This window comes from Azolla caroliniana, unplaced genomic scaffold (genome assembly GCF_043228905.1).
Source record: "Azolla caroliniana isolate FFs.n. ecotype wild unplaced genomic scaffold, voAzoCaro1.0.p SCAF_21, whole genome shotgun sequence".
Classification (NCBI taxonomy): domain Eukaryota; kingdom Viridiplantae; phylum Streptophyta; class Polypodiopsida; order Salviniales; family Salviniaceae; genus Azolla; species Azolla caroliniana.
In genome coordinates, this window is record NW_028230456.1 from 256,813 (window position 1) to 281,363 (window position 24,551).

Genomic DNA, 24,551 nt, shown 5'->3' on the forward strand with positions numbered 1-24,551 from the left:
GTCTCTCAGTTGACCAATGGGATATTCTTAAAGGCAAGGTTTCTGCAATAGAAAATGCAATAGCCGAACTGCAATCATAATATTACAGTTTATCTCTCTTTATTGCATGGAGATGCAATCATCCCTGCTACTCTATTACCAGTAATTTGCACAGAGGAGAGCTCTCTTATGCCCATATATGCTCCTTAAGGTTTAATTCAGTTCCATAGTGTTCTGAATACGTGACTAAATGAAAGATTGGAAGTCAGGGGACTGGTGCAAGTTATGGCTGCATTGGCAATGAAGCAAAGAAAATTGCTGGACACACTCTTTAGGAAAAAGTTAACATTTCAAGTATGCAGAAATTTTGTAACATTTTGGGCTCCTTTTTATTCAGTTCCATGGTGTTCTGAATACATGACAACTGAAAGATTTGAAGTGAGGGGATTGGTACCTAAAGTTATGACGCATCGGCAATGAAACAAGGAAAATTGCTGGATGCACTGTTTAGGAAAATGTTAACATTATAAGTATGTAGAAATTTTCTGACGTTTTTGGACAAGATTTATGGTTGCAAGGACAACAGAGCACTTGTAGCAGCTCCTTGTGTTTTCATCTGTCTTTTTCATTTGTATATACATTTTGGATGCAGTTTGTTGGTAATCAGTGCTTTTCTTTCCTGCCATAGGTATTAATTTATTTGGATGGAGATTATGGAAGGTCTCGTGATGGTAATTAGGGTGAGACAAAGATGGAGAAGGTGAATCAAAGGCTGATGCTAACAATGAGACATGCATTAGCTCAATTTATTTGACGTGTCTCCGTCCTCAATAACTTGTATGCTATAGCCTTTTGGTTTTTAATTGGAGGGAGTGAAAGAAAACTTGTGCTCCATTCGTAATATTCACTATATTCAAGAATATGAAATGGTCCCAAGAATATTGTGGTGTCACACCCTTTTGGCATGCATGCAACTAGGCCAACCCAAAATGGATACCTTTGTATCTTCTATAAATTGAATGATAAGTAAGAAGCTAAGCAAGTTGGTTTGGATTCCTTTTATGTGCATTTCACATAATTGGTGGAGAAGTGGGGTAAAATTTTAGCCACTACCACCTCGTTCATGGCATCCCAATTCCCTTCTGTCACCTTCGAAGCTGATACCCCTATGCAGCTTGAGTTCTTGCAACCTCATGAACGGCCACCCCCTTCCCAAATGGAGCAGCTCTTGCAAGTCCTCTCCAACACCATGCTACAAATCAGCCACACGAATCAAGCTATGCTCTCTTTCCTCTCCGCTAACGACCGTGGTTAAGATTGACCTGATTCCAAGGTCCGTCGAAGTCCTTCTCTGGTTTGCCTTCAAAGGATGTCTTAGCTTAGTTGGACCACTTTCAGATTATCTCCAGTTACCATCGATGGTCTAACGAGCACAAAGCTTTGGATGTTCGTACCTTGCTTGAAAATGTCGTTGCCACCTGGTATGTACAACAATAAAGTGAAGTGATAGAGAATTGGGTGATTCTTCGAGATCTCCTCGTGCAAAACTTTAACCATCAAAAATCAGCCCAAACGACATTGCAACAACTCGAAACGTTGCAACATCAAGCACATGAACCCGTGGGCCAATTTGGTGTTCGCCTCAATTAACTCCTCATTCGCACCAACCCTACCATGCTCGAGCATGTGAAGCTTTTCTTTCTTATGGCCCCGTTTGTGCCATGACATCACTCACCGCGATCGGGACCAGGGTCCCAAGACTTTCAATGATACCATCCTCATTGCCCAATGCATCGAAGCTCGTATGTTATCCAACTCTCGACCACGTTGGCCCCATCCATCATTGACCCGCCCTGCAAGCTCAGTACCAGGCAGTGGGCCCCATGGACATTGATGTCCAAAACGTGCAACTATAGGCTTGCCGCAACCTTCCCAATCGTGATGGCCAAGGGCACCCGAAGTGTTTCTACTGCAACAATTATGGACATGTCCGACCTCAGTCCTGGAAATTGCAACAATAGTCTCACAACCAACAAGTCCAGATAACCATGGCTGACGCGACATCGTTAGCTGAGCTTCCCGGAAACTAACTTCCAGGGTGCTGATGGAAGAGCCAGCACCCCACATCCAAGCGTCCACCTCTTCTAGCTCGAAGGTATGCACCGCTCTCGATACCATCAATCACTTCACCTACAACATCTTGTTAGACTCTGGTAGTAGTATCTCTTCCATTAGCACCGCCTTAGTTCACCAGTTAGGCCTCCCCACATCCATCACTCCTTCCATCCAAGTCTTTTCTAGCGATCACCAACATCTATACCACTCTCGCACGCAAGCCCACTGCACCTTCACCTTAGGCACTCTCACCTTCTCACACCACTTTTATGTCTTGCCCCACTAACTCTTCCCCCTCACCATAGGTTGCAATTCGTTCCTCAAGCATCACACTGTCGTGAAGATTTTCGGATACGGTGAGAAAACCAGGAGGGACAAATAAAATGGGGATGTGCAACATTGCACATGCACTTGTAAATTTGTGTAATAAGAATAAGTAAACAAAATGTAATTGGAAGGGTAATAATCTAAGGTGCTAAAGGTGCACCACGAAGTTCGTTCCTCAAGCATCACACTGTCGTGAAGATTTTCAGATACGGTGAGAAAACCAGGAGGGACAAATAAAATGGGGATGTGCAACATTGCACATGCACTTGTAAATTTGTGTAATAAGAATAAGTAAACAAAATGTAATTGGAAGGGTAATAATCTAAGGTGCTAAAGGTGCACCACGAAGTTCGTAGAAGCATAAATGTGATGTGCACTTTATAGAGTAAAATGAGTAGTGAGCTCGTGTAAAAAGTAAGAGAGAGGAAAGGTAAAAAGTAGAGGGGAGATCAGCTAAGAATTTATAGAGATAGAATCATATATTATATAAGAGAGAGTTAATGGGCTAGTGGATAGTCACATTGATTTCTAGTTAAAGGCACATGGTTCAAATCTAGTCTTATAGTGCAGTGTGATTTAAGGAATTTTATTCCTTTTTTTGCATTAAAGATAAAATTGGTGACCCCCTTCCTTTTTTCCTATAAAGGGAGGTCGAGGGGGGCTCATTTGGGGTTGCCTATTTTGAGGGAGAGAGGTATAGCACTTAGGTCGAGGGTTCTTTTTGGGGTTTTAGGGTTTTGTCTAGGGTTTTACTATTCTTCTTCTTCTTCATACCATTTCGGGTTTAGGGTTTCGCTTAGGGTTGCTTCTTCTTCATCTTCTTTACTTTACTTATTCAGTTAGGGTTTTCTTGTAATCGTTTTGGTGCGGCCTATGCGGTCTTGGTTGTAATCGTTTGTGGAATCTTAATATAACTTGTTGTGTATCTTGCCTCCATCTATTCTATTCTATGTTTATGTGCTATTCTTCCTCTTCTCCTCTTGAGCTAAGCTTCCATTTTTTGTCTTATTCCTTCTCCTCTACTCCTTAGTCCAAGACCCTCGTGGTCCCGCCTCGGATCCTACACGTACTCGTGGAATACCGCGATAACGTTGTGATTGATTTCGACGCCCACAAGCTTCTTGTCCCACATGCTCCCCCTATTCCCCTCCTACACAATAGCTCCCTTCTCCCCCACCTTAGCCAAGTCCAGGTGGCCATCAGTCCATAGGAACGATTGGTCTCCATCCGCCAATTATTAGCTCGTTTTTTGTCACTAACCCTCCAACCCATGCATGCTCCTACTATCTCTTTCACGGTACAACATGTCACTCATACTGGGGAAACCACTCCGATTTGCATGGCTACCCGCCGACGTTCCCCCCTTGACCATGATTGCATTGATGTTGTTGTCCCTGACATGCTCACCAAAGGTATTATCATTCCTTCCACCAGCGATTGGGTTTTGGAACCCCGCCTCGTCAAGAAGGATGATGGCACCTTCTGCTTTTGCATCGACTTCAGGCCTCTCAACAAAGTGACTATCCATGACCTCTACCCGCTCCCTCACGTGGACGACTTGTTGGATCAGCTCGGTGGCTCACATTATTTCATCTCCCTTGACGCCCACAAGACCGCATTCCGCACACACCGCGGGTTGTTCTAGATCACATGCATCCCGTTCGGTATATCTGATGTCGACAACACATTCCAACGCATGGCAAACTCCATCTTTGCAACCCTTATCAGCAAACGTGTTCTCGTTTATCTCAATGACATTTGTATCCACATAGCCATTTGGGAGGACCATTTACAAACTCTCGCTAAAGTCCTCGCTTGCATAACTAAGCATAACTTGCAACTCTAATGGAGGAAGTGTCGATGGGGAAGCACCAGCCTCTGTTTTCTTGGCTTCATCAACTCTGGCGACGGAATCGGTATGGACCCTGCAAAGGTAGCTGCCATCACCGACTACCCTCGCCCCACCTCAATAAAATCATTGCAACGTTGTTTGGGCATGATCACCTTTTCCCTTTGTTTCCTCCCGAACCTCACCTAGGTCACTTTTCCCCTTCGGCAACTCTTGAAGAATGGTGTGTCATTCACTTGGGATCGTGCCTGCGAAGCTAGTTTTCGTCGCCTCAAAACCATGGTCGAAGGAATCGGGGTTGCTCGTCCATCCTAACTATGACCAACCATTCATGTTGTAGACAGACACATCAAACCATGGGTTAGGAGTCATCCTCCTGCAAGTTGATTTCCACGGGCAAGAAAAGGCGATCACCTTCATTAGCCGCACTCTCACGCCGGCTGAACGCAACTACTCAACCACCAAGACGGAACTACTTGCAATCGTCTGATCTTTCTAGCGTTTTCACCCATACCTTCATGGTGGACAGGTTACAATTGAGACTGACCACCGGCGCTTACTTTCTCTTATCCATCGACCTCACCCCCTGGGCCGCTTGTTGTGATGGACACTAACACTCCAAGATTATCAATTTATCTCCTATCAGAATGGTGTTCCTATCAGAATGGTGTTCCTATCAGAATGGTGTAACAAATTTGGTCGTTGTCTCTCTCACGTCGACTTCTAGGCTGTCCAATTTCTCCTCGAGACATCCGATCTCCTGCTGCCATTGCCACAACTAGCTACACTTTAGCAACACGACCCCACCATCCAAGAGATAACCCATCAATTGCACTCCCTCCAATCATTGAGCAACAACGGTTCATGCTCCGCGATAACTTGGTGTTCTTTATTCAGGCGCATCACGAGCCTCGTCTCTACATCCCTCATGCCCTACATCAAACATATCTCCAATTTTATCACGACCACCCATTGTCGGGCCATTTGGGTTTCCACAAGGTTCTCGACGCCTCAAGTATTATTGGCCCAACATGCAACACTCTATCTCTACCTACATCAAGCAATGTGCTTTGTGTCAACACATCAAACCTCCATCACGTCACCTTTCGAGCTTGTCGGATGGGATTTCATGGGACCTTTTCCCAAAACCTCGAGGGGCAACATGTATATCCTGATCATAACATAATACCTCACCAGATGGGCTGAAGTTGTTGCCATCACTAACGTCATTGCGCCAACAATTGCCTCCCAACTTTTGCAAAAGGTAATTTTTCAGTATGGTTGCCTCCCATGGGGATGTCCTCAACGCTTTTGCAACTCAACTAGGTGTCCAACAAGTGTGTACGTCCCCGCACCATCCGCAAACAAATAGCCTCATTGAATGCCTCAACAAGACCCTCAACTAGGAGATTGCCACTTACATCAATCCATACCACAAAACCTAGGATGAAATCTTGCCTTTCGTCACCCATGCCTACAATACATCCATGCAGGTGTCAACACGGATCAACCCTTTTCAAGCACTCTATGGGCGTGATCCTCGGCTCCCACAAATAGGTTGTTAGCCTATGCACTACATGGTACTCTCTAGTATTGAACGATGTAGATGTTTTGCTTCTTAAATTGAGAAGCTCTCTCGAAACAATCATAAGATGCCTTGGAACATTGATTCTATTCTAATCCACTCTAAGAATTGACCACTTCATTTATTCTAATGTTATTCTATCATGTACAAATTAAAAAGTTGATCCCCATCATTTATTAAGAAACACATACCAAATATGGATGAATTGTGTTGCAACAATAATTTAATGAATTGTGTTGCAACAATAATTTATTAAACGACAGTACAATGGAACAACAAAACTTTGACTATGATTATATTGTTGGACACTAAAAACCTAACACTAAAGAAAATTGAACTAACTTCTACAAATTGGACCAGATAGTTTTAGTAATTTCACATAAGATACTAAACGCGATAATAGAATGCAATGGAATTTCACATATCAGAATGTAAGATATTAAATGATACTGCAAAGAAAATTTTGGATATGACCATATGGTTGTCCCTTAAAAAACCTAACATTATAGAAAAACTAATAAAAAACTTATACAAATTAGACCATATGGGCTCGGTTTTTGCTCAAATCAAACCAAACCATTAAACCATGGCTTAACGATTTATTAGTTCGAAGATAAATAAATCATTTGGTTTGGTTTCAAATGTTACTATTTGATTTGGTTTTGAATTTCATGGTTTAGTGGTTTATCAGCTTACCTATATGATAAGTATAATGAACAAATTTATGATGATTTTCTAACACAAATTTATAATAAGTATGATGATCAATATTTATAAAAAATGGTTTGGTTTGGTTCTAAATTATCTGTAAACGGTTTGGTTTCTCCTATTTTTTAAACAATTTGGTTTAAACGGTTCGGTTTAAATGGCTTCTTAAATTTTAAACAGTTTGGTTATGTTTTTGTTATGAATAAATGGTTTGGTTTGGTTTCAAGGCCAAGAAGCCGAACTAGGCCCATTGCTAGGACCATATTGTTTTGGTAATTTCAAATATACTGTATACAATAGTACGATAGTATATTGCAATAAAACTTGGCATATGAAGATGTACACACCTAGATCTTCATCATTTAAAAAACCAAAAATGAGAGAAACTGAGCTTCAAGAAAGTGTACAAATTTAGACTAAAAAAGGTTAGAAATTTCCTATATTATATCTACACACAGGAAGACATTCAACATGACTATACAACGCAATAAAACTTTGCATATGCTGAGACTAAAAAGGTTAGAAATTTCCTATTAGAATATCTACACGCAGGAAGACATTGAACATGGCTATACAACGCAATAAAACTTTGCATATGCTGATGTATGTACACATTCAGGTCTTCACCATTAAAAACCCACTACAAACATACTCAAGCTTTGAAAATTTGCGCAGATTGGACTAATCATCTTCAAAATACTTATCTTCTGCATCTTGAGAAATTTCTTCCAGCCAATAATCATCCAGACCAGCATCACAATCAATCTGTACATAATCAACATGATCTGTGTCTTCTCCAGCAAGGAATTTCTCTTGCATTATCCGTGTGAAATCATCCATCTTACACTCTAATTCATCTGTTGATATAGAAGGCTTGGGGCTACTTTCTCCTGCAATAAACTTGTCATGCATATAACGAGAAAATTCCTCTAATCTTGATGCTCTCCTCTCACATCCTTCCTTCCATGTTTCCTCTGATGCAAAAGACCCAAAATGGGTCACAGGGATCGCCACATTCTCATCTACATTTGTTTCTTCCACCTATCAGACAAACATAATAGCCAGATTATTTTAGATACTTCTGTAATAGCCAGATATTAGGTAGGTGATAGAGCAGGGCTATCACTGGTATTATGAGGTCAGGTAGAGCAGAACATCAGAGGTCAGATCGACATGTTATCAGTAGTAAACTTGTACTGGGCAAGGCAGCACTTCATGGATCACTCACTAAAAACACATGAGAAGATGGAGATGCTGGCAGTGAGGGATATTATTGATGTTAGGTAGTTTATAGAGCTGGATCTCAATTAGGTCCAGTTAGAACCCTGACTACCTTGTACAGCTCCTCATGCATGCTGACCACTCTTTGCAAATAGTTGACCCTTCCAGGAGAGCATGGTGATAATAAGGGATCATGACTTCATATTAATACCAAGATGCGCATAGGAGAGCATGGTGATAATTAGGGATCATGACTTCATATTAATACCAAGATGCACATAGGAACGGCCATGGCATGTTGGTCGTGCTTGTGTAAGTGCGCAGGACCAGGGTCGCAAGTTTGCAGACTTTGAAGTTCATTTAACAATAAAGGGCACAAATATATCCAAAATATGCAAAACAATTTAAATAAACTGACCTCCATTATTTTTACTTTTTCTTCCTCCTGCTCTTCCTCTTCCTCTATTTCCTGTTGTTCCTCCTCTTCTTCCTCTTCCTCTTCCTCTTCCTCCTCCTCTTCTTTCATTGGTTCTTCAGTTGGTATTCCTGCCTTTTCTCTTTCAACTTTCAACCGGGCTTGATATTCAGCTTCTTCCCCTTGTCTTATTAGCATATCAGACCATCGTTCTCCAGGACGAGCAAATGCTCTCTCAGAGGGATCCTGAAATTGTCCTAAAAACTCATGGTAGAGTAGTGGCGCTCTCATCCTCATTGAATCTTCAGAAAAGAAATCTCCTCCTTGTATTAATTTATCCATATAGGCAAGCCTCCTGTTCTTTATCAAACTTGCATGAGCCTTCCGCTCTCGTTCAGTTGATGGCGAGAGAGAGCTCTTTAGATGTTTGAGATGCCAGTTTACTTCATAATCTCCATTGAGAACATCAAACTCTTGGAGTTCAGTTAAGCTAAGACTCGATCCATGGCGTTCTGCAAAATACTTGTACCATGGATACATCAGAGAAGTGCTTTCTTCCTATATCCTTTTATCCAAATTAATTCAAATCGATTCACATCATTGACAAATTGAAAACATAGTTTGAAGGAAGGGAATGTGAAACCAATGCCTAATCACCAAGTGATTCCCATTTGAAAATTTGAAGTTTCTCAGAATAGGAATGCAGAAACTAGGTCAACCAACTTTCCATTTTATGGGAATTAAAGAGATTTTGAGGTAAATTTCTAACTGCTTTGCATTAAATAATCAACATCTGTAAAAGAAGAGGCAGAAAACGACCAATCAGATTTGAGATGGGTGAAAATGATTATGGGATCATCAACTCAGGTTTCGGTGGACATAATTTAAGCAGAAAACGAATTATTTCTAGTAATGTTTCACATAGAACAAAATCAGCTTTTACAGAGAAAGACACAAAAGAGCAATCGAGAGGATAATCCACTGTTGTGGAAACATAGAATTACTCCAACCAAGCAGTGACAGTAAAGCAGGAAAAATATGTCAGAGAGAAAAACAAAGATGAAGCTTCTTTTGAGGAAACTGGTGGGGAAGATAGAGAAAGTGTGGCAACATGCGCCTTGTTGCTGTCACAACTGTTATCCAAAAAAACAAAGAGCTTTACTCAGGAATATATGGAATATTTTAGAATCACTCCAATCCGAGTTCAGCGATCAGGAAACCAAAAGACGGACATTGACACTCTTGGTCGTAGAAAAATGAGCTTTCTGGTACGGAGCAGTAACGAAAATTTCTTTCAATAGAAAACTATGGAGTTTTGTTGATGTGGAACAGTACATTCGAGTGTCTTAACTTAAATAGAAACACAGGGAAGGAAGAACAATTAATTCAGTTTGCTTAGAGGAGATGTACCAAGAAAAATGGCGGCTTCGCGGTGCAGCAGGTCGAGAAGGTAAGCTTTCTTGTGGGACTGAGAGATGGAGTCACCGTGACGAGAGAGAGAGAAGGGGAGGCTAAGGTCTGGCAAAACAGAGAGGCGATCTGCGATCTCTTCTACGGCACGCTCCTGCAGAGTAGGCGAGGAGGAGGAGGAAGAAGAAGAAGAAGAAGAAGAAGCAGGTGCAGGTGCAGGCGCCATGGTGTCAACAGAGGAAGAAGGCGGTCTGCAGAATTCGAGGCCCATGACAAGTGAAACGGAAACGGAAACGGAAACGGAAACGGAAACGGAAACGGAGAGAGAGGGTTCTCTGTTCTGTTCTCTGTTCTCTGTTGTCTGTTGTTCTCCTGTGTTGTTTGTTTTTTGTGTTGTTGGTTCTATTCTCGTTGGTTCTCTCTTTCTTTTCTTTGAAATACATATGTATGTATCAGTGTATGGATTTCCTTTTCAACCTCTCCCCTGCCTCCTCACCCTCGGGCCTCCCCTCGTTTCCTCTCGTTTGAAGGGTCGGTCCCTCGGTCCATCCACAATCACAATCACAATGTATGAATGTATGTATGTATGTATGCATTTGAAGAGAGAAGTGTGTGTGCGTGTGTGTGTGTGTATGTGCATGCGTGCGTGCATGGGGGATCCCATCCATCCAAGCGTATATGAATATATGTTTGGTTGGGTGTGCATGTATACTACTACTACTACTACTACTACTACTACTACTACATCACACACATCCATCCTGACGTGTCTAACTCCTACCAAATCATAAATGCGCTCGGTTGAGGGCGCGTGCGATCTGCACCATCCAATCTGGATAATAATAATAATAAGCGTGAGCCTAGCAAAAAAACTTGACACCCTCTGTCACCAAACGTGACCACACCCTTCAATGTCCAGACACCTTGCTCCTTGGGATATGTGAAAATCATACTACGAAGACCCCCTACCCACAACATCCTGCAAACACCCTACTAATAATATTCAGACACCCTATTCATAATTTTTAGACACTCAACTCTATTTTTAGACACCTTCCTAATAATTTCTAGACACCCAACTTAGAAGGGTTTAGAGTATAAAACGAAGCGCCTATTGATTTTTTGACATTTTTCAAATAGAAGATTGTGCTATTTGGAGGGATTTTCAAATCAAAGATTTTTCGACATTATGTTCAACTTCGCCACATGCATTACAATCAACATCACCACCTGCAAATCAAACAAGTATGCATTTTATTGTGGCTTGTTGGTTTTTGCTATTTGCATAAGTGTGTTTTCTGAAATCAGGGTTTTGTGTTTTTGGAATGGTGAAATGGGCTTGGGTTTCATGTAAAAATGTTGAAATGGTTTGTATAACTTTTTTAGACCTGTTAAATTAAATGTTAGAAATGGGTTTAGGGTTTTCTGAATCGAAAAATGGGATGATAATGTTAAATGAATCAAGTTTTTGTACGTATTGTATATGAACTAGGGTTTTCTGTTCTCGAAATCAAAGAATGTGATTGTGCATGATATGTAGTTTCTTAATAATGTTATAATGGATTGGACCTTATGGATTGTTTATGTTTTTGGGGGTTTAGAATTTACATAGTTGGTTATATATTGTTTGTCGAAGATGGCGGCAAAGTCCAAAGACTTTTAAATGGAAGATGTTGACTGGGGTGATGCATATCACTCTGAAGGGAGCTATATCATGTCCTCATACTTGCTTTTGAATAACAATTTCTGCATGTGTGCTAACGTTTGTTTTGAATCCAGGGTTTTTGTTCGAAAGGACACAACTACGAAGATAGAGGCTCAAAACAATATGGACAACACAATGTCGGACCCCATACTGAAACATGCCCCAATAGAGGAAGACACTCCTAAAGGTAAGTCATACTCCTGGTTGACTAGCTAGCTATGTATATACCATCATAGAAAGATTCTAATGCATATGTCCTATTAGATGTACTTGACCCACTCACGCTCCTCCTAAAGGTAAGTCATATTCCTATTTGACTAGCTATGTATATACCATCATAGAAAGATTCTAATGCATGTCCTATTAGATGTACTTGACCCACTCTCGCTCTTTAAGTGTGGCCGATATTAAGAGGGCAACAAATCTTGATCATATATAGTGCATGATGCATGTCGGGAACAACGGTGGTTTAGGAAGAAACCAAATATGGATGCACATTTGCAGAATGTTCATGGTATTGATGTAGGCAGAGGTTTTGTTCCACGTCTTTCTTTTGTCATGAGCGGAGACGCCTTGGGAGATGCTGAAGAAATGTGAGACGTGACGAAGAGATGAATGTCACCCCCCCATCAGTGTCAAGGAAAATGGTAGCAGAAGGAGAAGAAGCATAATTTTATATGTAGAAGCATCCGTTATCTAATCAACTAGAAGAGTTGTTGTTTCTTTTTTGTATTTGTATTTGTATTGTATAAAATCCTTATATTTTGACTTCTCCCATCATGATGCATTTTGAGTCAGGAGATTAGAGTCTTGGAAGCCATCTCTAAATCTTAGGGCAATTTCCCAACATATACCCATGGGATTGGATATCGAGTAGGGTATTCTTTTGACAATATCTTCTTTTCACTATATTCGTTCAATCCCTCAATACAAAAATGCTTGTTCTTGCCAAGATTTGCGTTTAATTTCTCTGCTTAGACCTTATTGTGTTACCAAAATGAGTCCCTTGGCCTCCTCCTTTCAACTGATATACAGGTTCACAATTAGCTCCATTTTAATTTTCATAAAAAATACATCAAATCCAAAATATCAACCATCCTTATGTTGCACTCATTGGATAAGAATCATTAAGCATGACGTCAAATGTTAGACATCTTCCTTGTGCGAACCAATAATGCTCACCATTTCCATCCAAAAGTGTTCATGGTTGCCGTGTACTTTCAAATCTGTACTGCATGAATGAAATTTGGGGATTCCTAAACACCATATTACAATTGGGAAAAAGAGCATGTAAAAGTTGTATTTATCTGTTTAAGCTTAGTGTTTCGAGTTGCGAATATGAATATGTACATGATATGTTGCACTAGTATTGCACTCAAAAAGGGCATTGAATATTCCCAGACATTCTCTATGTCTAGAATGTCTCTTCAAGTACATTTCTACATTTCATAGTTTTCACTAGACCTGCTTTCTGGCAGTGCATCCTTGCATCAACTTCTCATTGCCACTCTCTTCCTTTGTGCTTGCTGTTTCTGCAAGATTTATATATTCTTGTCTCAACTTCACCTTCTGTCTCTGCATCTTTACTGTTTCTACTCCCAACCCAATCGCCATTTCTAATCCTTGAACATGCATCTAGCAATTCTATACTATGATTTTTGCCAGATCAGCATCAATCCCATGGAAGCTGGCACAAGTTACACGAATGCCCAAGAGTCTGGTTTCAAAACTTGTCCCAAATCCAAATATCTGCATTCCACGAGATGTGTGTTGCAACACAATAACTAATGTGTTATGCTTCATGTTGTATTCAATGCTTGCATGCAGGTTTGCTTACTGATGTGTTATGCTTCATGCAAGATTTGATTACTATTGCTTGCAATCATGAATTCAAATGAACTTGGTGCCTAGAATTAAGACACACAACAATGATCACATACTTCATAGGACCTAAAAGCTCCAATGAATCTTCAAGTCCCTATATTTAAATCCATTTCACAATCTCAAGCACCCAATTTCATTTATTGTTCAATTTTTTTTGGTCTTATTTGATGTTTTTTTAATTTATGTATAGGTAGATACATAAACATGGAAGACAGTCAAGCTACAACTCTTTTATCTTCACCCACAGACACAACATCAGTATCCGTCCCTAGAAACATATCAAGGACAAGAAAAAGAAGTTCATGGACAAAGCAACACATGGTCACCATCAAGGAGGGAGATGTATCTAAACGTCGATGTGCTTATTGTCACTTGTTATGGTCAAGCTCTACATCTACAGGTTCTATTGCCAAGCATTTATTAGATAAGCATAATATGAACTTTGTTGATTCACCCTCTAAGAAGATTACTCTTCAAGTGCAACATGAGGCTAGTACCAAATGCCTACAATATCTAATCAAGTACCAAGAGTCCTTGAAATCTGTTCCATCTCGAATCGCAATGTTTCTTGACCCTATATAATGTTTTTTAATCGAAAATTTCCCTTTTTTAATCTTTTTTTTTCTAACTAATAGTGTCTTATGTTTGGATGTAGAGTTCCAAAAGCAACAAATCCAATGGAGAGAAACCTCGATGTAGAGTTGGTGCAAACTGTTTTTAACAGCAGAATATCATGATCCTAATGTCGAAGATTCTCCATCCGACGATGCATGTGAAGGATCTCAATTTGAATATATCGAGTTTTGGTGTATCAACAATGAGAAATCTCATGAATCATCAGTCCGATCAGAAATTGAAGATTTCTTGAAGCTTCCACAATCAAAGGCTACCATATTTGACCCTCTACATTGGTGGTTTACCAATAGGTTTCATCAATATTGCATCATGTTTTATTAAACACATTTGTTGCTATTGTTGGTGATTAAGAAACACATTTTAACATTATCTTTTTTGGTCATTTGTATTAATGATGCCTATAATAGTTTAGATATCAATTTAGAAGAGATGATGGCAGAGGATGATGTTATTGAATATTGACAAATGAAAATGTTGGAATACAACCAACTCGAACAATTGATGACTTCTCACATTTTTTGAATAGTAAACATTTACATTTTTCTCATTTTATGTTTTCTCCTCCTTTTTAAACTAAGAGACATTTGTCTTGTTTTTCTTTAAATTTTTTTCATTGATTTTGTTTTCGTGTTATTGTTGGTACTAAAGAGACATTTTGATCCTTATAATGTGTTTCAATCGTCATTAAATTCACTAATTCTTCAGAGATTGAAATGTTAAACAAAGCATTAAGCGTTTTAGTTGTTTTTATCAAAACATACTATTTGATCTTCATCACTTGTCTTTACTTACCATTTATGAGAATAATTTTTGTTCCCATAGAATACTTCCATGAGTTCCAACATTGCCTATATTATTGGGTAATAACCATATGTAAGGTTTAGGGTTAGGAGCTTTTAGTATATATTTCAAAATGTCAAGTTATAATATTCCAAACCGGTTTCGGGATCGGTTTGGTTCAAGTTTAAGAACCATTAAACGGTTTAGGCTTAAGCAGTTTGGCTTGGATAAGGCCAAACCGGCTAAGCCTAAACCGAACCGTTGCTGATTCCTATTTGGAAACATAATCTCTTGGCCTCATATAAGTCTAGAGAGTTGGTTTGTAACTCTTTGTAACGAGAATAAGAATTTATTATGTTCCAAGTTTAGCAAATAATTTGTCTATTCGAGTCATCTTCTCTTTGCATTTGCAATGCACAAATAATTTAAAATGAAATAATTGTATGTGCTACGTCCCTTGCGATTTCTATCATGCCAAACATGTCGTGTTGCATTCATTTAGTGGTTTAAAATTGTTAAGAGATCAAGCTCAACTTAGTTTAGTTAGTTAGTCAACCATGTAACTTCGTAGTTACCTAGATAGAATCTAGTTAGAAGTGTTGACTATAACACCTTAAATAGGACCTTGTACTTAAGTGGGATATTCTAGATCCTCCACTCCCAAGTACCTTTAATATAGGACTTACACTTTTGTACCTATATTATCCTCAAACATGTGCACCCTTGCACATGAGATCTATATATACCTCATTGTAGGTATTTTTGTATTTGATGATGATAATGCTAATTTAATATAGAGTTAATCATCCCCCATCTTGTGTTGTTCATAAGTGTTAACTTCCTCTCTCTCTCTCTCTCTCTCTCTCACACACACACACACACACACACACACACACACACACACACACACATATCACTTAATCTTCCGCTTATCAACTAATCACATAATTAGGTACTAATTAACCCTTGCTTAATTACCTAATTATTAACAAAAATATTCAACGTGTTTTTGATAGCCAACACATAAAACTAGGCAGCATAGAACAACAAATGCATATTGTATTTTTTTAGACAATATCAACTATGTGGTGACATTTGGTACATGATCACTCATCCATTAGTTGCAAGCGGCTATCCATGAACCATATTCGTTAGATGCACAATTGTACCAATTCATTAGATTCATTGTACATCTATGTGGTAGGAGTTATGTATCAGACTCTATAATTTTGTATATGAAACAAACATTTTGTACATGACTCTACAATTTGGGATATGAAACAACCCAAATTGTAGAGTCGGATTTAAAAGTTTGGGAAGTGTTGAACAATTTGGGAGATAGTGTGTAATAAATAAAAAGTTTGTGAGCTTCTAGCATATTATATTCAGCCATGACAGATTCCTTCATCCGACTACTCAATATGCATGTCAGACACCCTACCCATTAATCAGACGCCCAACTAATTTCATACACCTTACCCATTGACCAACCACCCTACTCATCCAAGATGCCTACACAGTAACGTTTGCCAACTCGCTAATCAATTGCACTACCCATTAACTAGGCGCCCAACTAATAATGAAAATCACTTCATTTCCATCTGTTATTCCTCGGTTTAGAACTGAAAATCTGGTTATTTGGCGTACTGTTACGTCACTAGCGCTGTGGACAATATGGAAAACGAGATGCGATGCTGTTTTTAATAATGCTCACATACATCTCAATAATATGCTTATTGAATTCTGGTGGTTATTTGTCCACACCATACGTGGACAATATGATGATTTGCAGGGTACAACTGATGCTCAAAGGCAACGTCAAGTGGACTTTAAGAAACGGTGGCGAGGGCTTCACTTATTTTCAGATACGTCTCTTGGTATGAAGTGGAATTATTCCATTCCTCCTTTTTTATTGCATAGCTTGTAGATGGTGTTCCATTTGTTCCTATTGTGATATCATCTGTATCATCAGATGTTGGTATTAGGTTTTGTATTACAATAGAGGTGAGATGAAATGTCTCCCTCTGTTTTCTATATGTACATTTCTCAAGTAATTTACTAAGGTGTATCTTTTTAATAAAAAAAAAAAACTAGGCGCCCAACTAATTTCATACACCCTACTCATTAACCAACTACTTTCATACGATTCCAATGCTTAAACACACTCATTTTCCTAATTGCGCACAGAATAATTGCATCGTAACATTCAGAAAAATACATATTAGCAGTCTGACAGTTATCAAACATTGATTTCCTTCTTATGTATATGTATGTATGTATGTATTAAGTGTTGAACTTATATATATATATATATATAAGCCCAAAGATAGAGCAAACTTATGAAATGTTGGTTAAATAGGTAGGGTGAGGAGGAGTACATTAATATACATTACCATAGCCTCCATTTTGATGTTTGTTTCTCAGAATTGACCAAGAAGCAAAAAGTGTGGAATAGAGATTTAAACTTTGCACCATTTGAACCCCAACAATGGCTTTAATCAATAAGCTATTCTCTTTTAATCACATAACTCATTATTATCTTTGTTGATCTCTTTATTACTTTCATCTAGTGACAGAGTCGGACACTTTGTGACAAAGTGGTGCTCATAGTAGGGGCCTTTTTTTATTGAGGCACTTTGTTTTATCTTAGATCGGACAGTGCAAATCGCACGTGCCATCGGCCAAGCGCCCTAGCCGCGATTCTCTCGCCAGCCCTACTTATTATTTGGTAGCAATTAGACACGAGCCATCCATCCACACACACACACACACACACAAGTTACACCTCCCTCTATCTATGTATACCAAGTATGTACCTACCGTCTCTCTCTCTCTCTCTCTCTCTCTCTCTCTCTCTCTCTCTCTACACTCTATAATGACCAGCCCATCCTTCACATCTCTTTTACACTCTAATTACCAGCTATTTCTCATTCTCCTTCAACTTGCATACATACACACAGTCTCTGAGTTAAGTAAGAAGTAAATGGTGTCTGATGCTAGAGAAGGGGTCATTCTATGCTCTCGGTTTTGTGAACCTTCCGAAAGCTTCTCCAACAATCGATCAGTCCGAGCTTATTCGACTTTTGCGTTACCACATACATACTAAATCTCTGGTTCATGCTCAATTATTCCATGACCACATTATTAGATGCGGACATGATACTTATTCCTTGATATGTTGCCTTTTACTTCAGTTTTATTTCAAATGTGGTGCTTTCAATGATGTTGTTCGGTTGTTCGACTTAACTCGTCCTTACCAAGATAACAATATCCTTTCATGGAACTTAGTCATTGGATCATGCGTCCGACAAGGTGAATATCTAGATGCCTTTCAGTATTTTGATGAAATGCAGTGTGGAGGTATTGGTTATGATAAATTCACATTCATACAAGTGCTTTCAGCTTGTACTACTTTAGAGGAAGGATTATTGGTTTATGATCGGATCCGAGGGAGTGGTTTTGAGTTTGATACAAATGTTGGCACGGCCACTGTTACTATGTTTGGTATAAATGGAGATGTACACAACGCTGAGAGAGCATTTGATGATATATTAGTTCGGAATGTTGTTTCTTGGAATGCATTACTATCAGTGTATGTTCAAAATAAGCAATTTTCCAAGGCTATAGCATTGTTCGATCGTATATATGAAGAAGGTATATCACCTGATAAAGTTTCTTTTGTGAACTTTTTCACAACACTTGCTCGTCATCCAATCTACATAGGTAACTGCAAGAAAGTGCATGCCTGCGCTATTTATGTTTGTATATTACATGATAGTGTGGTCACGACATCTCTGATTTACATGTACGGCAGGCATGGTTTGTTGAGGGATGCAAAGATGATTTTTGATCAAACCGACGAAAGGAACATTGTCTCATGGAATGCTATGATAGCTGTTTATGTGCAACAAGGATACGTGGCTGATGCCCTTAACATCTATAACCTTATGAAGTTTTACGGAGTGATGCCAGACAAGGTTACCTTCATCAGCCTTTTGGATATGTGCAAATCCTCAACAGCTTTATCTCAGGCAAAACTTATACATATGACAATACTGCATAGTAAAATTCCAACTGATATTGTATTGGTAACATCACTTCTTAATGCATACGGAAAATGTGGTGCAGTTCATACTGCGAGAGCTTTGTTTGATACAATGATTAGCAAGAACATTATCTCATGGAATGTAATGATTGCACTGTATGTGCAAGATGACCATGGGAAGGAATCCATTCAACTCTTTAATGAGATGCAATGTCAAAGCGTTATGCCTAACAAAGTCACCTTCATAGAAATATTTTCTGCATGCTGTACATTGCAAAAAGGAAAGTTATTACACACGCATTTTATGCATAGTGGATTTGTGATAGATGATGTTGTTGCAAGCTCCATCATTAGCATGTATGGGAAGTGTGGTAGCACAATCGATGCACAAGAAGTGTTTAGAAAACTACATAACCATACAACAAATTCATGGAACGCTCTGATTGCAGCATATGGGCTGAATGGAAATGCAGAAGAAGCAATTGAACTATTCAAAGGGATGATTCATCGAGGCACCTTTCCAGATGATATCACATTTGTGAGTCTTCTAGCTGCATGTAGCCATGCTGGGCTTTTGTATGAGGGTTGTCTCTATTTTCTTCTTATGTACCAAAAATATGGTGTAAAACCAACTGCAGAGCATTATGATTGCATGGTTGACTTACTTTGCCGTGTTGGTTTGCTGGATCATGCAGTTTGCTTGATCAACAAGATGCCATGGAAGCCTACTATAATATCATGGACAAGCTTACTTTGTTCCACTGAGAATTGGCAAATAAATGATTTGGATATTAGGCAATACCTGGCATGTCTGTAAGATTCTGTAAGGGTCAAAACATTTTGATGATTCTTAATTTGAAGATTATCAATAGGTTAGCATCATATGGCACAATGCACACCTATTCCCATATCAGTCTTTGACTCTCTGGTTCTAGATGAAGACATCTCCTGAAAATATTTTGATCAATGTCTATAAATCTGCAGATGAGGCTGTGGATAATTGATGGAGCTAAGGTTGCTTTCCTCATGTATTTTCAGCAACTCAATTCAAATGAATATTGTACTCCCTCAGTACATGATAATTTTCATTTGCTTTTCTTTTAGATGCATTTCATATTCGGTTGCTTGCACCTTTAATTTCAGCTGCTGTTTTTTAAATCGCAAATTCTTTATTTCTGCCTTAGTTTTTCTCTTTCCTCTTCTTCAAAGCCTATAAAACCATCAGGAAAAATGTGATTCTTTTAAGGAAATCCTACCAAACTTATTTGTTTCAGCCAAATTTTCTTGATTTTGAAGATAAAGTGGCGGTTAGGCAGCAAGGTGAGTCATATAAAGAGTACATGAAGGAAGGAGTGTTTATAATAAACCCATGTAACTCAAACCAAGATGTCCTTACAGCATATGAAGATGAGATATCCTTCTTTATGACAACTTCTCTTGAAGCTTAGAGAGCCAATTTCATTCCTGGGTAGATCTAGCGTGGAACTCCAATGTGCCCTAAATTTAGTTCACGCATAAATAGAAAACCTGCCACCATCTTAGATTTTATATGATGATCACGATGTTATTGATTCACCTTGACATCATTATAGTGGATCAATAAAGGTCAAGGTGATGTCAAGGTGAATTAATAACATTGATTCACCTTGATATTGTTATTGAGTAAAATGGTGGTGTTCATATCTCATGTAGTCTTATTGATCGTACCACAAGGAGTTCCAACAAAATTAGTTACGAAGTAAGGTCACCATGAATTAAAATGGCGCATATGCATTAGTGCACCAAATTTCAGCCTAGTGCTGGTTAACTTAAAAAAATTGCTCTCTTTGCTAACTATTTGTGTGAATTTATCATCAACATTAGGTCCACAAGCATTATATTTTTACTTTTCTAGTTTCTATTTCTTGTTTGCTCTAGGTAGTCAATGGTGATATGAATGAGTATAGCTATCTCTAATACGGTCTATTTAATCTCTCTTTGGGAAACTATGTAAGCATGTACAAACCATGCAATTTGTAATATGTTTTTGATCATACTATAAAGAGATAGGTATTCATATTCTTTATGTCATCGTGTTACATTTGTGTCAAGTAATTAACTTTGTAAATAAGTCTTTGATAAAAGTGCTTCTTGGCCTCCATTAAAAACACAATTTGGCTCATGATTCATGTCATTTCTATCTTAATGCTCAATGTTCAAGAACTTTACCCATGAATGTTGCAGTCCAAAGTTTTTGAAATTCTCTCTCTCTCTCTTATCATAATTAGCTCACGTTGGTGGTAAGTTGTTGCATTATGTCTTGGGTTCGAAACCCAATTCTTTCACTTCTCTATTACTTCAAACATATCTCTTAATTCACTAGATGCCACTATGGAATGTAGGGGTTGGTTGAACCCATGCCCTCTTGGTCTCCATTGGGCAACCTTACCTACCAATTGAACTACATCCATCCGGGCACTCTCCCTCCCTCCCTCCCTCTCTCTCTCTCTCTCTCTAAACAAGTTAGTTGTGGATGGTCGTTTAAACCGACAAACATGAAATCTAGACATTTGGAAGGCCTTTGTAGGATTGATGATTGCAAAAATTGAAGGGATTAGAACCTATCCTTCTCAAATCATGAGGTGGGCACATAAACACTATGTTTTGATTTGAAAGCTCTTGGAAGTGTGGATGATCAAAAAATAAAATATGCATTGGATGTCCATCAAATTGGTATTTGGAAGAACCCGTCGAAAGATCTTGGGTTCCCATGAACATAAAAAGTTGTCACTCAACTTGTTCCCACACACATATGCATTCCAACTTTGTATAATCTATCATGCTACCCTACCGTGAGCCCGATATATGTTTATGGTTTGTTCTTCGACAAATAATATGTTTTTGTGTTCCCCCCTCTATCCCAATTCATCTCGGGTTCTAAATATAAGTTGAAGTTGGCTTCGTCTGATACACATTTTCCGTGCTTCCTTTTCATCCCCATTTAGATGAACTTAGAATGGCCCATGTCCTCTTGAGTGGCCATGTTTGCATTGGGAATTCGGGTGAAAGGTCACTCGATGTTCATACTTCCCTCTCTCTCTCTTGGAAACTCCTTGGCCAATTTTGGTCTTAGAAGACGTTAATATACATATCTTTCTTTCTCACTCTCTCACTCTCACTCTCTCTCTCTCTCTCTCTATAAATATATGTACATCAATGTATAGAAAGGCTTCATACGTATTTAAAAAGAAAAACACATACATACATGATAGAATACATACGTACAGAAACTGTAGTGGTTTTTGAAAGGGCGGCGCAGGAACATAGAGACAATGCCACTCAAAACGAAAGGCTATTTATTATAAAGGAAAGGAAGTGAAGGGGTTTGTTTGTTTGTTTGTTTCATTCGTTCCTCTTTCATTTAGTCACCACAGCTCTTCTGTGCCTGTCCATCCCATCCCATCCCATCCCATCCCATGCAGGAGAAGGAGAAGGAGAAGGAGAAGGAGAAGGAGAAGGAGAAGGAGAAGGAGAAGGAGAAAGAGCAGGAGAAGAGCAAGAAGCAGGCGCACAGAGCGAGGCCTGCCCGTCCACGGAACAAGACACGCCTAAAAGCTTTTCAACTGTAGCCAAAGAAGAAGAAGAAGGAGAAGAAGGAGAAGGAGGAGGAGGAGGAGGAGGAGATGGCGGCGCCATGGTTGAGGAGGAATTCTGGGTGCCCATTCCACTGTCGTTGCGACTCGTATAGCCCAGACAGCGACAGGCAACACGAACCTCATCATATCTGTAGCGCCGGAACTTGCTCCTGCTATGGTCGAGACAACCACATTTGTGGTTGCTCCGCCATGTCATGCCGGAGACCTGGGCTGACCACCCCCTATAACCATGTCCCCATCCAAAAAGGCTACATGTCCTCCTCCCATCAACCTGGACAAATTCCTTCTCTGACTGCCCGAGAGCCATCTGACATGATGAAGTTTGCCAATGTGAATGCTTGGATGCGCCGCATCTCTCTTATGCTCCAGAAAGAGGAAGAGATGAAGGCCCCAGGGACAACATGGTACCAGGACTTGTTAGTGACCCCAAAACATTTGTCAGACGGCAATCATCGCAGCAGCACGCCAGAGGACGATGATACTGGCGTGCCACAAGACGGGCATTCGTCATCAAGGGGAAATGGAAATGGACATCACAATGTGCTGGAGCATAAGTCACAACTAGATCAGCGTCGGCCTATGGACCCTTCCAAGAAGCTGGGCAAGATCTGGGACCAATGGAACTGCAATCTGCATCTGAGGCGTATCTCAGAGATCTCACGGGGCTCCGCAGCATGCCTACTTGTTGACCAACATGTCCACAGGCGCCTCACCCACCACATGCTCCGCCACATTGTCGAAGTTGGACGAGCTTTGCCCAACGACATGGAAAAGTCTCTTTACCTGGAGGAGCTCATGCCACCTCCCGTTGCCATCCTCCCTCCTGACGAGCAGGATGCATCTGATTCTAACATGAGATGGTCTCTAGTTGCCAATGACACTATGGCTACTGCTAATAGTAGTAGTAGTAGTAGTGGCAATAATAACCATAACGTATACATACCCAAACGCCTTAAGGATGCCACTTATGCTGACCTCCTCCATATATCTACGTCCAGGGCTAAGAACAACCCGAAGCGAATTGCTGCAAATGCAACTGCGGCTGCCGAGGATCGGCGTGCATTGGATCCTTCTGAGACAGTTGCATCGAGCAGCAAGGACAATCATACTAAAAACAAGAACCTTCCTGGCAAGAAGAAGCCGAGACCCACCATGAATAATAAAACTAGTAATCACAACATTGCAGCCGCTGCACTAGCCACCTCAGCCTTTGCAAACATGTTGGTGTCTAGTGGCACCAAAGTGAACGAGTCTGCCGATGTGATTGATGCCCTTGAATCTGCAGAACATCAACTTCAATGTGATGCCTTTGAACGTGGTTTCATTGGAAAGTTCACCATCCACGACATTAGATCTCAGATGATTTTGTTTTTGGATGAAATCATGGTAGGGATGGATCCATTGGATCAGATTGGCATTTACTATGGTTACCACCCTGTTAATATGTGTTTTATGATGTCCATGGCATCAAATCTTTTACCAATCAATAGAAAAATGGAATGAGGAAATGGCGACCTAGACACGTGCTAGCTGTAGGGGGGTCCGATGTTACATAAAGTTAGATTAAACAGCATGCATTTCAGATATCAAAGTTCACCAATGATACTAAGCAACATATACAAGAAGAAATTGAGAGATCATGATCTCCAAACTAATTCATTACATTACATCTGACCATGCTATCCTCTTGTGGGCTTGTTATTTGATGGGCAACAACTGCTTATCATGGGGGATGTTTCCTCATGCATGAGGGCACACATTATAAGCTATCACAACATCCGTACATTTCTTTGATGTCTACTTGGCCTATGAAACCGAAAAACTTCATATTAGGTTTACCAAAATTTGTATGCATATATCTACTTGACTAGAGTTTTCACTTGTATGCAGCCACAATGTTTGAGGGATCGTGATAAGGGTGAGTTAGAGCAGAGCGTGATCAATGACATCATTCAAGCAGGCCAAGATGGGAAACTACCTAGTCGATTGCAACCAATCAAAACAATAGTTGAACTAGCTTGTCTTTTTGCATTAACTAACTCGAGACCTTGATTTGTTTGGTTCCACACTTTGGATTTTGCTACTCCACTGCAATTGGTTTGTTATCACCATTTTATGTTATTTTTACTGTTTTGTTTTACATTCATAGCAAGTCCATTGGTGGGATGTTAGATACGGCTTGTATCAGCTTTGACAGAAAATAAAAATAATTCAACATTATGATTAATATTTTTTAATTCAGCACTATCATATAACA

General features: G+C 39.5%; 2 protein-coding genes across 2 annotated transcripts; one reads left to right on the forward strand and one right to left on the reverse strand.

The window, feature by feature from the left end:
• Positions 1 to 7,133: 7,133 nt before the first annotated feature.
• LOC147850125 (uncharacterized) lies at positions 7,134 to 9,929 on the reverse strand. Its single transcript, XM_087336402.1, has 3 exons — positions 9,610 to 9,929; positions 8,203 to 8,711; positions 7,134 to 7,604 (listed from the first exon to the last, which is right to left on the reverse strand). Exons 1-3 carry the CDS (start codon positions 9,878 to 9,880, stop codon positions 7,245 to 7,247), a joined length of 1,140 nt encoding a protein of 379 aa, XP_087192528.1. The 5' UTR covers positions 9,881 to 9,929; the 3' UTR covers positions 7,134 to 7,244.
• A 7,556-nt stretch (positions 9,930 to 17,485) lies between these two features.
• On the forward strand, positions 17,486 to 19,760 carry LOC147850126 (pentatricopeptide repeat-containing protein DOT4, chloroplastic-like). Its single transcript, XM_087336118.1, has one exon. It carries the CDS (start codon positions 17,608 to 17,610, stop codon positions 19,474 to 19,476), a length of 1,869 nt encoding a protein of 622 aa, XP_087192244.1. The 5' UTR covers positions 17,486 to 17,607; the 3' UTR covers positions 19,477 to 19,760.
• The last annotated feature ends 4,791 nt before the right edge of the window (positions 19,761 to 24,551 follow it).